This window comes from Rattus rattus, chromosome 1, assembly GCF_011064425.1.
Source record: "Rattus rattus isolate New Zealand chromosome 1, Rrattus_CSIRO_v1, whole genome shotgun sequence".
Lineage (NCBI taxonomy): Eukaryota > Metazoa > Chordata > Mammalia > Rodentia > Muridae > Rattus > Rattus rattus.
Window position 1 is genome coordinate 174,004,793 of NC_046154.1, and position 15,559 is coordinate 174,020,351.

General features: G+C 48.1%; 1 protein-coding gene across 1 annotated transcript in view; it reads right to left on the minus strand.

Moving 5' to 3' along the window:
* The window catches only part of Plxnc1 (plexin C1), a 152,433-nt gene that overhangs the window by 35,777 nt on the left and 101,097 nt on the right, over positions 1-15,559 (minus strand). Inside the window, exons 16-21 of the mRNA XM_032917107.1 lie at positions 14,735-14,837; positions 11,037-11,138; positions 10,630-10,733; positions 6,513-6,551; positions 6,138-6,262; positions 4,295-4,493 (exon numbers count right to left, since the gene is read on the minus strand). Of these exons, the coding sequence (XP_032772998.1) occupies positions 4,295-4,493; positions 6,138-6,262; positions 6,513-6,551; positions 10,630-10,733; positions 11,037-11,138; positions 14,735-14,837 (672 nt within the window). The remainder of the gene's footprint in view (positions 1-4,294; positions 4,494-6,137; positions 6,263-6,512; positions 6,552-10,629; positions 10,734-11,036; positions 11,139-14,734; positions 14,838-15,559) is intronic.

Consider the following 15,559-nt stretch of genomic DNA (forward strand, 5'->3'; position numbering starts at 1 on the left):
GCCCCCATAATTTCATGTCTAAGCTCCTAGCTGGCAGACTTGTGCTTGGTGGTAGACTAGTGCTTAAGAACAGTTTTCAGAGGTGGAGTTATAACCTTGTTTACATTACAATTTAATTGCAAACCAAAAATAAGCGACATTAAAAAAAAAGTGCTTCACGTTAGCCTTGGCAACAGGGACTGATGCAAGACTGTTTTAAACATTTGCTGAGGAGGGTGGACTGTCAGGGCTAAATAGCTTTTAGCGATGGAAGTGGCCTCCATTTCAGCTGGTTTTAGCCTGTGTCCTACCTATGTGTCAGCCCTTGGTCCTGATCATTCAGACACCTCTTGCACAGTATTATCTTCCCCTGAACCTCTAAGGCTGGTCCCAGGGCTCCTGTCTCCAGCCCTCTCTTGGGAACATGGTCCACTGAATTTGGAGGCTGGTGGCCCAAATTTGAGGCCACTATGGTCAAAGGGACATTGGGTAGTTGAGGTCTAAGCCGTGTTCTGCTTCCTGGCATCTTCTGAGGCATGCAGCCCTGGGGCAGTTTCCGTTCCCCGTAAGTAACGTGGTTTCCAGGATCCATGGACATTAGGCGGAGGGGGAGGGGCTCTGCCTAAGCCAGAAATGAAAGAGTAGCTATGTGGCTCCGATTGGAGCCCCGTGCTACCAAGTTCATCTGCAGAGCTAACTAACTCGGCTTTGAAAGGAGCATTCCTGTCTCAGTCTGATTTCCTGTGAAGAGGAGGATTACCCATAACCCTCTGAGGCCCCCCTCCCCTATCCCTCCCCTGTCCCTTCCTTTGTCCTTCCTCCAAGTGTAGTTCTCGCCCCTGGCCTTCTGCCACCCTCTACCTCCCCTGGTCCACTTCCTCCCTGCCTCTCTTTGCTTTTCTCCCCTCTGCTGACAAAACTCCCTGAGTAGCATCTTCCTTATGCAGGCCAGAGAAGGGAATGTTCAGAAGTTTCCCAGGTGGGGGGAGGGGACCTGACATTTCCTTCTCAGAAGAAACTTCCTTTATTTCATGGTAGGTAATCTTATCGCCATCTGCTTTCTCTCCACCCCCCACCCGCCGTGGGTAATGGCCTGACCACAAACCTAAGAGCCATACTTCTGCCTTTCTTACACATGTCAGAGACACACCAAGGGCCCCTATGTGGGGACTGAGTTGGCCACATTGGTTGACACAGAGGCCAGCCAGGACCCCCGGGCTAGGCAGAGTAACAGCCACTGACTGGCTCAAGGGCTCTCCAGTCAGGATTTCCCAGAATTCTCCAAATCGAGCTGACTTCGCACTGTCCCTGGGGCCCACAGTTCTAACTCTAGCGAATCACCTCTGGTATCTTTTGAGCATCTCCTTAAGAACTCAGGTGCCTGTCCCCCAACCTGTGCCACGTAGACACCTACCTAACCTAGATCTGTAGCAGAGTCAGGTTGAAAGCCTTTCCAGAGACACTGATGTGTGACCAGCCTAGGGCACCACCGGACCACGGGATTTCTTTGCCATCCACTCCCACAAGTATTTAGTATGTCTCATCCTCTCTTTAGATGACAGACCAGAGAGGATGTCCACTCGCAAAGTTCATTCTGAGGCTGGTACCAACCATGTTACTTACCCTCAGACCTACAGACTCACTCTATCTGTCTTGAGCCCCCATAGGCAAAATGGCCATTACCTCTGTGGACCATTAAGGGTTAAATGAGATAAGACAACCCAAGCTCTTAGCCTGATGTCTGATGTACAGCAAACAGCAGTGCTTAATAGATGCCACTTGTCACTACTGTCCCCCAGGCCTTGGAGTCTGGGAAGGGACATTATCTGAAGGCTGCTACCTGCTTAGCACCCGTGAGCAGGTGCAAGGAGGCCCCCAAGCCCCTTGGTCGCTAGAGGGATTCTTCTACTGAAAGTGAAAGTCCCACCCAGGACTGGGCTGGATGCCACTTCCTCCTGGGCACCGTGCCACTCCCTCCTCACCAGCGAGTGTTCTACACACTCTTGAATCAGCACAGAGAAGGAATCTTGACCCAGAATGCTTTGCTCAAGGGGGCTGCTTGGGCTCGGAGCCCAGATTTTTCCTGAACACTTCACCCCTTTCATGCCTAAGAGAAGCTCCCGAGAGAGTTCCATGTAAGGAAGAGCTGGGGGTGAATTTCAAACCATCGGCCTTACCGGTGGATGGACACCAAACCAGAAACAAACACCACCACAAGGCACTGCCCACGGTGAGCACGCCAACCCCAGCTGGCTGGGTAGGAAACCCCGCAGAGAGAGCAAGCTCACTGGTTTTAACAAAACCTCAGGGCCAGCATTTGCTTTCTGTTTCCTCGGAGGGTTGGTTACATCAGCTACAGGAATTCCCTGACAGAGCTTTTAGAGAAGAGATTGGTGGACACCGTTCCAGGGCTTTTGACTTAGGGTCAGCTGAGGACTAAGACCTGGGAACCTGGGAGAGGGTCAGGCACCCGTGTTCAGCAGCTGCTGCCCACCCAGCCACAGTGAGGCACAAAGGCAGCTCTCCCTAGAAAGAACCACTTGACACGTCCCCAGAGCAGATGATGTATACCAAGTAAACAGAAAAGAAGGCAGATTTCATTAATCTTAATAAACGGCCATTGCCTTGGGAGTGGGGAAAGTCAGTTAAAAAAAAAATTTTTTTTTTAAAAATGTTGCATATCTACTCTTAAGATTGCATTAAACATTAAACTAGGCACGGTCTAATTTAAAGTGCTGCTTGTGGATGTCAACTTAAGCAGCCCTGTTAAAACCTGTGGCATAACAGTGTATCTTATTCAGGGTTTAATTAGATTTTGAAACTAGCTGCAAATACACAATTATGCCGTTTTGCTGGAATCTGGGTAGCTGGTGAAATTAAAGATGGATAAGAACCTTCCATGCCAGGGCCTCAGAGAGCTGAACAAAGACCATGTTCAACTGAAACACCCTGATTTTCATTTTAATATTTTATAATAATAGCCAATATTTATGGGGTTCTTACTCAGCCCTGAGCAACGGCGTACTCCTGCTCCTCTGGGCTTCAAAACGGCCCAACAGTATTCATCTTTTGTCAACTTCCCAGGTAACATGCCAGGAACCGATGAAGCTGTCTGAACTCCAGACCCAACCCTGAGTTGTCCAAGGCCCACTCTGTTAACCATGGAAACCATAGGAAATTTGCATTCCGTAAGATTTTAAGAGTCGATGAAATTCAACCATACTCCATAGTCACTTCAAGAAAGTGAACTCTGAGGACAGAAGGCTCTTTGGGGACTTGCTTTAAGGCTGAACCTGGGAAGAAGGGGCCATCATTAGCTGCCAGTATAACGGTGGTAATGAGTACTTCAAACATGTTTTAGAGGATCCAAGAATGTGGATTGATGTCTGTATGCAGGAGAGGGCAGGCACAAGATGAGGCAAGGCCTGTGATTGGGCAGTGAAAAAGTAAGGCAGGTGCAGAGTTTTGGAGAGAGGAGAGAGAGGAGGGAGAGAGGAACCAAGACAGAGAGAGAGAAGGACGACCCAGATCCGTGTGGCCTTAAATGGCCACAGGTAGCTATGAATATCTTATAAGGGAGGGATGATTCCAGGACAATTTGTCTTATCTAGGTGGGCAGTTTATATCAATATCTGTTGGCTCTGAGTTTATTGTGTGGATGTTTTGTGGGGTGAGGATTTACTGATATAAATCTGACCGATTAATTACAAGCTTCCAGAGTTTTGACTTTACCAGGAGACTGGGAATTGTGACAATGACTACAGGGGCGGATGCTGGGATGTGAGCAGAGCTTGCAGCAGAGAGTCACAAGAGGGCAGCCGCTGCTGGGGCCAGAGAGTAGCCTGTGCCAATGTGAGGCTAGCCATAGAGGCAGAGAGATTGTTGGGGACAGAGAGTAGCAGGAAGTAGCGTGGCATGGTGCCCCGCGTCATAGTTTTATTACTTAGCACAACACAAAAACAGTTTGGGCTCATCAGCGTCCCAGGTCTCAGGACAGTTCCTTAAATGGGCTAGCAGGACCATGGGTGTTAACCAACACCACAGATAAGAAGATGAGCACGCAATCTTAGCCTAGAGAACCCTATGTGAATTACATGTACCTCTAGGGACTAGTAACAGCAACAAACATACAAACAAACAAACAAAACCTGGACCATTTTTATTTTCCATTCAATCTGGAAGGCCCAAGATCAAGTTCTGTCAAATGCCCACACCATGGAGCATTCTGGACTTAGCTCCACAAAGACACCAGCGTGTGCTAAAAATAACCGCCTATTGTCTTACCTCTGACACTGCAGAGGCCTGTGACACTTACCCGAAGGAAACCAGAGAGGCAGACGGACATCCAGTTTGTAAGGAGTTTCTCCACTACAGACTCCGTGCGCCTCAGCATGAGCTTGGGCTGCATATTACTGCACTGCTCCATCAGGTCTCTGGTCAGCACCTCCAGGATGCTGGTCAAGTAGACCAGCTTGGTTTGCAGAGCGATGGTTAGGAAGGACGCAAAGAGACACCTATTTAAAAATAGAGCGAGGTAAGCTGTTAGCCCCGGACTCAGCTAGACATAACCAGTTTCCATGGAATCTTGCTAGCAGCAGGGGATTGTCTCCTGAGGAGCTAATTCTCTATTGTTCAGGTTCCAATCACTTCTATCCTGTGTCATAAGACTGCACACCGGGCATCAGCACCGTCATAGCTCATTGGTAAACGGCTTGCCTAGGGCATGGAGCCCTGGTTTTGATCCCTAAAAGGGTGTGTATTGGCTGTGGTGGTGGCAAATGCTTGTCACCCTTCAGCAGCCTGGAGGAAGAGGCAAGAAAGTGCATCAGGAATTCAAGATCATCTTCCGCTACAGCAGGAGTTTTAGGCCAGCCTGCCGGGTACACGAAACAACAAACAAACAAGCCAAACGAGTCAATTTCAATTTCAGTCACTTTTTTTTTTTTAAAACAACAAGAAGTGAGTTTCTTTTCCAAAAATTTAGGGTATTTCTTTAAAATTAAAAATTAAAAATAACACTTCTGCTTTTTTTCAGTTGAGAATTTTCCCTTTAGGCATTGGGGTTTTCTTAGGGTTTTACTGGGTGATGTGTGTATGTGTGCCTTCAAGACAGAACCGGGGTCGTGTTCATGTGATCTGAGCTGCAGAGAGCATGGCTGTGCACGCACCCTGTCAACACCACTGGGACAGGGCATGCCGAGGGTCAGGTAGTGGTTTGGGAGGGAGGAGCTTGAGAGCTGGAGCTCAGTGTGAAGCACTTGTTCAGCATCCACAAGCCCCTGAGTTCGATACCCAGCCCTTCAAACACTAAAGCAATAGGGTAGTAATGCCAAGGAATGGTTCTTGTCCTGCTTGCAGACAGGGGCCAAGCATGGTGTCCTCTGAGAGGCTCCACCCAGCAGCTGATTGAAACAGACGAAGAGACCCACAGCCAAACATCCAGCGGGGCTTGGGGAATCTTGTGGAAGAGTCCAGGGAAGGAATCGGGAACCTGGAGGGGATAGGAACTCCACAAGAATACCAACAGCCAACTAACCTGGACCCTTGGGGGTTTCTAAAGACTGAATTACCAACCAAAGAGCCAGACCTAGGACCCCTGTACATACGCAGCAGATGTGCAGCTTGGTCTTCATGAGGGTCCCCCAACGACTGTAGCGGGGGCTGTCCATGAGTCTATTGCCTGCCTGTGGATCCTGTTCCCCTAACTGGGCTGTCTCGTCTGGCTTTAGAGGGAGAGGATGTGCCAAGTCCCCTAGTGAAATGATGTGCCAGGGTGGGTTGGTACCCAGGGAGGGGCCTCCCTCTTCTCAGAGTAGAAGGAGAAGAAGATGGGGGAGGACTGTAAGAGGTGGGGATTGGAAGGAGGAGGAGGGAGGAGGGTTGTGATCGGGATGTAAAGTGAATGAATGAATGAATGAATGAATGAATGAATGAATAAATACATGGGAAAAAACAAAGCTAAAATAAGTAGTTTGGGGTTATTGCTTGGCCCTAGCTGGCCTGTAATTTGTTGTGTAGACCAGACCAGTCTCAAAAGCTCAGAAAGCTCTGCTTGCTTCTGCCTCTAGCACACTGCAATTAAAGGCGTGTGCCAGCATACATAGGTTTTAATGTCTCTGCCTAAGTGCTTATCAAAACACAAAAGAATTAACACGTACCTGTCCTTTACTGAGAAGTTCTTCTGCTTCTCAAGGGTATGGATGACAGTAACTAGGAAGCTTTTATTACATATTAGGGCATCCAAGGCTGTGAGGCTCTCGTTCTTGTCATTGGCGTCTCTGTTCTGGAGGGGGAGGAAAGTAACCCACAATGGTATAGCACGGACAGAAGATAATAAATATCGCGCAGTGCAGCATGCAAGTTGAAACTTAGGAAGTGGGGCCACAATGGGTTCTTAACACAATGGGTTATTTAACGTTGAGCTCATCAGCCAAAATGCCCACAATAAAAATCCAGAGCGATAACAATGGCGGTGACAGCGAGGATGATAAGCTGACAGTCGCAGAGCTCAAAGGGAAGACGTAGAAACTTACGTGCATGTCCTCAGTGAAGATGTGCGTGAAGCCACCTGACTGAGAGGAAGGAGACACCTTTATTATTCACAACATCCAAAGGAAATGAACAGTGCATCTTTGTTATAATAGCCAAGTCCGTTTTAATAAAGCAGGGGTGCAACTTGCTAATCTGAAGAGCCCTTGGTCTGTGCTCACTGTGCCGCCTCCAAGACATAATAAATGATTATTATGCTCTCAAGGAACACCCTTGGCCTCTGGAAGCCTCCGAGAATTGTCATCAGCATAGACCATTTTTTTGGTAGATTATGTTGGATTTTAAAAAACGAACTGACTCAAAAGTTAAAAAAACAAAACCAAACTGGTGCTAGAAGATTATGGAAATGTCAAGCCTCTCATCAAGCAACTGACTTCCAAGATGAGGATCGCACAATGCTGGCCTCCAAGGATGAGGCTCACACAGCGCTGGCCTCCAAGGATGAGGCTCACACAGTGCTGGCCTCCAAGGATGAGGCTCACACAGTGCTGGCCTCCAAGGATAAGGCTCACACAGTGCTGGCCTCCAAGGATGAGGCTCACACAGTGCTGGCCTCCAAGGATAAGGCTCACACAGTGCTGGCCTCCAAGGATGAGGATGAGGCTCACACAGTGCTGGCCTCCAAGGATGAGGCTCACACAGTGCTGGCCTCCAAGGATAAGGCTCACACAGTGCTGGCCTCCAAGGATGAGGCTCACACAGTGCTGGCCTCCAAGGATAAGGCTCACACAGTGCTGGCCTCCAAGGATGAGGCTCACACGGGGCTGCCACTCTCAGATACGTCATAGCTAAGTAGCATCGACTGTTCCAATATGTTACACCCTCAATAAATGGACAGACCATGTGGTGGGAGAGCATGAAATTTAGAGTGAAACTACCTGGGGTCCAGCTCTGACTTATCACACACTGGTCACGTGAGTGTGCACAGGCTATTTACACTGTGTCTGACTTCCACCATCTGGGAAATGGAGGTGGGCAACGGTCCCTACCTCATGGACCTCTTGTGTAATGAAATGAGGAGTACTAAACACACAGCACTCTGACTGAGCTTTTTACCCCGGCTTTGAAAACCATGCCTGGATATACTATGCTATGTGGATCCTTAACATAAGCTTTTACATTTTGAGGCTGCCATTTAAAAAAAAAATCTTATTGAAATTAAGAATTGAATTTAATTTTATTTACTTATTTGGGGTGTTTTGAGACAGGGTCTCACTTTATATCCCAGGCCAGCCCCAAATTCACAGCAATTCTCTGGCCTTCTGTCTCCCAGAGTCTGAAATTACAAACATGTACTATGCTCAACTAAATACTATAATGTAAAACCATATTGGGTAATAGTTTGAAATAACTAAGTAAAATCATAAATTCAAATGGATTTCTCTCTCTCCTTTATACTTTAAAACTCTAGATAAAGCTTGTGTATTAATAAAGTACATTTTTCCTGCAGAGAACCTCGTTTCATAGCTTCAAATTTGTTAGCCAAAGCAGAAGACCTCAAATTACTTTCATCTACCCCTACCTAGTATAAATGTCCACTTTAAACAGTCTTTTGTGATTTCACCATTTACTTATAGGGAAGGAAGGGACATGCCTCAGTGTGCATGTGTGTGTGTGTGTGTGTGTGTGTGTGTGTGTGTGTGTGTGTGTGTGTGTGTGCGTACAACTTTTGAGTCCTGGAGACTGAACTCTTATTGTCAGACTTGGTGGCAAGCACCTTTACCCTCTGAGCCCTCGAATGGCCCCATAATTCATTCTCGACCTTCTGCTGGGAAGTGGTACCCTGGTTTCCTAGCTCAAGGCTTTTCCCCCTTTTCATTCATATTTCCTTCTTCCAAGAGATTAGATAGTCTGCTTACCCTGTGCCTTCTATTTTCAGAAAAGCAGAAAACGGTCTATCTACAGGAGACCAGAAGTTCAGGGTCCTTCTTTGTGACATTGGGAACTGTGCTATCTGGGGCCCTGTCTCAGACAACAATAACAAGTATATACAGTGTGGTGGTTCTCATGCTGTGGGTCAAGACCCCTTTGTAGGGGTCCAACGACCCTTTCGTAAGGGCTGCATTTCAGACATCCTGCACATTAAGGTTCATAACAGTAGCAAACTTACAGTTAGACATAGCAACAGAAATAATTTTGTGGTTGGGGGTCACCACAACATGAAAAATTGTACTAAAGGGTCACAACCATTAGGAAGTCCAAGAACCACTGCTCTAATGAAGAAGGAAGCTTTGAAACAGAACCAGCAGGCGAGCGAGCAAAGATGGAGCTGCACGCCCGGGCCACCTCTTCCTCTGCTGTCTTGGAAGAACTGATCATCCATCAACCTCTCTCGGGCACCCAAGCTCCAGGCACAAGGATTTGGCTCTGGGTCAATCAACAAAGTGCCCAATTAACACTCAGCCTCATGAGCTGTATGTGGTAAGCCGCCTGGTTTTAGGGGGATGCCTCCCCCCTCTTTCCTATTACTATAAACTCAGTTTTGACTTAGGTCTCCTTCAAAGAGTCCTGAAAAGTCCCTGTTGGTTTCCACTTGGGTTCTCTGACTTAATGACTCCCAGGCTTTATGACTTTCTGTTTGCCATTCAACACCACACTGAACCCTGAGTTAAATCAGTTGGGTTCCTTGCAACTATTCTCTTCTCCTAAAACGATGCCCTGTTGTTCTGGGGATTCCTTTCATTTTGAGGCACTCGGCTTGCAGTGGTGTTCCCTGACACTCATCAGTCCGCCCTGCCCTCGATTGCTGACTTTAGAAAAATGGGAGAATTTCCTTTTCAGGCCACAGACTATGCTATTCAGCATTCACGGGCAATCATTAACTGTAAAAGCCCACACAGTACTCATCTGGATGCTGGAAATCTCCGTTATTTTATTGCTTTTAAATTCTTAATGGGGGAATCTCAGAGAGCTGGGAAACTGGGACTCCAGATGCAAGCTTCTCAGAGGCCCTGAGCCTCACCCTGACTCAGGGACTTGAATTTCCCTCCATCCCCCAGGTACGGCAAATGGATGAGGCATTGGACAGCAAATCTTGGTGCCCGGTATTCTTGGAGGATAAGTAAGAACGCTGGTCTTGTTTGTAGCCTTCTTGATTTATAATACCAAGGCGTAGACCCCCACACAGGGCAGGTATCTTGTGGCAATGTCTAGCCCTCCCGATAGTGCCTTATATATCATATAAGTCTGACGCTAGACTTGCAGAGAAACTGGAAATTGTTTCACACGTATGTCCATGATCCTAGGCTTCTGGCCAAACGGAGCCAAGATACTTCTGGCAAGGTGCTGCAAACCCCTTCCTTGGTTGGAAGGGATGTCTAGCTTTGCTTACTGGCCCAGATCTGAATATGGGGGATTAATGAGTTCTAATTCATGGGGGGCAGGCATCTCTCTGGGACCAGCAGAGCAATATGGGAGAGCTGAGTTATCAGGATAGAATGGGCGAGTGCCCTTGCCAAAGTCTTGGCGTGGGGGAGGTAACTGAAGAGGACTGAGTGAGTGAGAAGATGGGGGTATCAGGACAGAATTGGAACCCCCCGAAGGGCTCTCTCTACACTATTCCTTGAGGCGCTAGAACAACTCACTGCTCATTCCATACACCTATGTCTACTAAACAAGGAAGCTACAGACAGATCTACTAACAGGAAAACTGTCGAGGAAGACACGAGGCTAAAAATGCCTGCCATCAACTCAAATTCCCTGCGTGTCCAATTTCTCCCCGTTTGGCTGATCCTGCCTTTCGTCTCCAATGGAGAAATAATAGCAGATAATCTAGGAGCAGCAGTGCAAGTCAGGCAGATAAACACGACAAATTGGCGAGCCCACAATTTATTGATTTTAAAATGAATTAGCTCACTTCCCAGCTATGGAGTCAGTTCGAAACTGGTAGTAAAAAAAAAAAAAAAGTATAAAGCAAGAACCATCACTCTAAACTTGTATTTCTTACCAGGGAAAGAGTAATTACCAGTAGCCTGTTGCTGCTCTCTACCCTAATCAATGCAATTAATAATTATCCTCTTCCCTGCTCGGCCTGAACGTAAGGCAAGATCTTGCATTATTATTCAAGGCTCAACCTGAGGACGATGATCAATGTTCTTTTACCTCAGGGAAGAAAGTTCTCAGAGCGAAATGTTTGTAGTCAAGGAAGGGTACCGTTCCAAAACTATCAACCACATCCAATTTATCCATCTGGAGCTCGGCAAAGCCTGCAACACACAGTCCCAAGAGCAATATTTTAACTCGGCAAACAATGGATGAGATCTTCTGCTGTTTTGTCTAACACAGAGTATGACCTTGGTTTTCATTAAAGAAGAAACAATAGATAATTACTTGGTTGGCTGCGGAGAAGAACTGAAATAAAACACAAAGCCAGGCCCAGACCCTGCTGCTCAGTTTGTCTTCCGTTACACAATCAGTTCTCACTATGTGGCAGTTTCCACACAAGGGCAAAAATTAAAATAAAAGTGAGCGGGCCTTGTTTTCCTACCCACGGTGTGTCAGAGCCCTACCATCTCGGATCTCTTTCCGGAGTTCACTCTCCAGCAGTTCCAGCTGTTGGCTCTGCTTCCGACTCAGCTCCTTGGATTTGTGCCTGGTCACCACCACGGCCACTGAGGAGACAGAGACTCCGCGTCAGATTGGTGCGGTGACACAGAGATGAAACAAGGGGGAAGAAACGGGGAGAAGAGACGGAGAATTAAGCATAGGAAAGAACTTTATTTTAGCGTCGGGGCTCTGTCCAGTGTCAGAGCGCTGGCCTAGCATGTCCCAGGGCCTGGCTTCCATCCCCAATGCCACAAAAACAAAATGAAAAGACAAAAGCTGGGATTTTGCTAAAGGGCTATTTCCGTAAAGGTCATTCTGAAGAGGAAGGTGTTAAATGTAACAGGAGAAAAAAATTCCACTCATCTTAAAGTGAAAACAAAATCAAATAACCTTCCCTCGGAACCAAAGATCCCAGCTGGCTGGAGAGTAAGGAACCAGGCTGAGTTTCCCTATAGCCGCTCGCCATGTGTATGGTTCACTCTTTCCCCAACATCTCTAAACACATCCAGAGAAATAAAGCAGCACTACAAATGCAGAGGGAAGCCATCAATCTCTCCTTGTCACAGGACCCTAACTTGCATAGTTTAAAGAGGGTGACGGGCAAGTCACTGAGAGCACCCCCCAGCTGATGGCCTCTGTGTCCACATCATCTTGCTCTGGGCCATGCCGTTTGAGTGGCCAATGCAATGGACCCTGGAGTTTGGGTTTATACCTCTGCTCTGTCGTTTCATTTACTACCTGTGTGACCCTGAGCCAATCCCTTAGCCTTTCTGTGCCCGCCTGCCTTATCCATAAGAGCTGTGACATCGTAGAGACTACAGGATGTAAACCAAGAAAGCACATCGACCTGAGGACCGAACAATTGCCAGCTCCTGTGTTATCCCAGAAGGATGTCGACTTTTAACGGCTGTTACACAAGAGGGGGTGGGGAGAAAGTGTTTGCCATGCAACGAGGAGGATCTGAGGACCCATGTAAAGTCAGACATACCCACGGCAAGATGGGAGGCAAAGACAGGAGATTCCCCAGGAGTCCTAAAGCTAGCTAGCCTAGGGTACAGGGTACAGATAAGAAACCCTGTCTCAAACAAGGTGGAAGGTAAAGGCCAGCAGCATACAGTTGTCCTCTGCTGGTTCCATGTGAGCAATGGTATTTGGGTACCTCCATATATGACAGAGAGAGAAAGAGAGGGGGAGGGGGAGGGGAAGGGAGAAGGAGAGGAAGGAGAGAGGGAGAGGTGGGGGGATGGGGGAGGGGGAGGGAGAAGGGGAGGGGAAGGGGAAGGAGAGATGGGGAAATGGGGGAGGGAAGGGGAGGAGAGGGAAAGGTGGGGGGATGGGGGGAGGGAGATGGGGAAGGGAGGGGAGGGATGGGGAGGGGGAGAAGAAGAGGAGGGGAAGGGAGAGGGGAGGGATGGGGGAGGGAAGGAGAAGGGGGGGGGGGGGAAGGGAGGTGGGGGTAATATGGGAGGGGAGGGGAAGGGAGAGGGAAAGGTTGGGGAATGGGGGAGGGAAGGGGAAGGGGGAGGGAGATGGGGAAGGGAGAGGGGAGGGATGGGGAGGGAAGAAGAAGAGGAGGGGAAGGGAGAGGGGAGGGATGGTGGAGGGAAGGAGAAGGGAGAAGGGGAGGGGAGGGGAAGGGAGAGGAGGAGGGGAAGGGAGAGGAGAGGGGGGAAGGGGAGGGGGAGGGGGATTGATTTTCTTTTAAAGGCCATTACACAAAGGAATGACTACCAACAAGTACAAACACCGGTCAACACAATTACACAGAATTCTTCCCTAGACTTCTTCACCATCTCAGCTGTGCTCACTCTAACTGGGACTGAGCATTTCCAAGAGAGAGGACTCTCAAACTGACCTAGCCAGAGAACCTCTTTTTCACTTGGGGCAGTGGCTCCCTGGGAAGCCACCCTGACTCAGCATGTGAAGGGAGCGGCTGTGGCACCCACACAGCTGGCTTCCTGGCTCTGTTGGTGGCAGGCTTAGGCTTGGTGCATCTACAGTTTACACTAAGGACCCGACTGACGGACTAGGTCACGGCTTACCATAGCTGCCGGTGACACATGCCTCCCTAGAATGAGTCAGAACGGGATGTTTGTGAGAGGTTCTGCAGATTCAAACAAATCACTTTAAAGGACAAAATGACTTCTTACAGAGTCAACAAGAGACCAGAGGGGTTTCTCGGGAGTCACCAAGTGGACATAACGGTGTGGAGAGGCTGAGAGATCTGAACACGTTTGACAGCAGTCGATGCTCAAATCGGAGCTCAGTGTTTATACAGGCAATCTTCTTCCTCGAAGCCCACATCAGCCAGGACTTTATGAAAATGTCAAGCCAAATTTTAGATCGTAGATACATGACAGAGGTAGACGACTTGGGGAAAGAATATAAAAAATACCCCAAACAATCACTGACAAGACAGCACAGGAGTTCTGAGGAATTCATTTCATGGAGCCAGTTATTCACAAACTTATATCTCTCCTCACAGGAGTGTCAACCGCCCAAGGATAGGCAACTGCCCAACTGCACTAGGCCGTAAGTCAACTCTTAGAGCAGAGACGGACCCAGCCACCAACATCGTACCCAATGCTCAGTAAGAAAAACAAACAAACAAACAAACAAACAAACAAGGGAAACAGATTTGGAAATAAATGAGTAAGAAGGGAGAGAGAAGATGCCCAGAAATGCTGACCCTTGCCTCCGTGCCCCTACAATGTTAGAAAGGCGCCATGTTGTATTTAACAAACATGGCGTGCTGTTGGTGAAGGAGGAGAAGAAACAGAATAAAAAGGTTGTAAGCCAAATGGCTGCAGGCACCAGATGTGGAGGTGGGTGGGGACCTTAGTGGATGTAGAGACTGTGGTGAAAAACCCAGAGAGCGCACACCTTGTCTTTAAGGAATAGCAGCTGCCAAGCTCTAAGAACTGAGGGGAGGTGAAACTGGGACCTAAGAGTTCAGACCTTTCTCGTGGTCAACACAGACTTAAAGATTTATTTACTTCATGTGCATGCTGGGAACTGGACTCAGGACCTCTGGAAGAGCGTCTCTTAACTGCTGAGTCATCTCTCTAGCCCCCTCAACACGAACTTAAAGGGTGAGTTACCTGATTTCTAAATGCCAACTTCTTCAGTTAAAAAAAAAAAAAGAACAGTGCCGTAGGACTCCATAAAATATATAGGCCAGATCCATCCACTGGTAGTCAGTATGACACCCCCATGTCCACCGCATATTGGAACAGATAATGCAGACACACTTGCAAAGCCCCACTCTCCCAGGAAAAGCGGGACAGGGGATTGGGGAAGAAGTGCTACTTAGCAGGCTGAGGATGAGATAGGATGACCAACTCCTGGGAGTCCTTAATGGACTTGTTTCCAAATCAGTCCCAGAGACTTGGGGTATCAGCGCAAAACATCAAGGAACAATCCAGTTCTTTGTTATTGAAGCACTCTAAAAACTCATTAGAGAAGCCCCAACATACCTGTTACTCACTTCTCAACTCTCTGATGTGGCCTCTCACCCGTTAATATTTAATGTTAACAAAGAGCTCCCCAAAGCAGAAGGTCTGCCTGCCCGCTGAGGAGCCTTGGGGAATTAACTTCTCGGACAAAATGGGACAGATCACTTACCAACAATGACAATGGCAAAATGGAACAGGCCACTTACCAACAATGACAATGGCCAGCAGGATCGGAAGCGCGATCAGAAAATACCACGTGGAAGGAACGGATTCCTGTTCCACATAGAGTTCCAGGTTTCCCAGTTTGACCTGATGGGACAGATTGGTACCGTTAGAGCCGGAAGAGCCGGGCACCATACGCATGCGCACTGTAAGCTTCCCCTAAGAGAGACGTGACGGGATGGGTGGGATCTGTAGGTATGCCGGACTAGATCTGTAGGTTTTAAACACCGGCCCTCTTTTGTCCTGAGCCTTACTAGAGCAGAGGTGGGCTAACACAGAGGCAGAAGGTAGCTAGCCTTTCTCTACAGGGGCAATTTTTTTTTCTCTCTCTCCCACATGGGTGCTTCCAGTCAGGAAGGTTTGAATGTCTCTTTCTCTGGTGAAAATTAGTTGACCACCAGATGATCCCTGAGGATCTTTTCTGTTTTCCACCTTTTGGGGTTGAGGGGTCGGGGGCAATTGAACTTGAAAAGGCAAAAACTCTACATCTTGGCTCTTCCTTCGTCTTCACACACCAACAAGTGCCAAGGCCTCTGCAGCTCTCTGGAATGCTGGCTGCCCCAAGGAAGCGCCAAGCAAAATGGTTTGGGGCAATGGCAGGTCTTGGTGGTCCAGCCTTTCTCTCCTTGTAGGATCTTAAGTTAGTCTGTACCCAGCCTCATTCTGTCATCACTGACGTGGATGTTGAAAGGGCCTATGGGTAGGTGAAGACAAAAGGTCTGTGTCCTATAGGATGTCAGCTCACACCATCCCTGAACTCATTCTCTAGCAGCTGCCTAGAATCAAAAATCAAACCCACAACCCCCTGC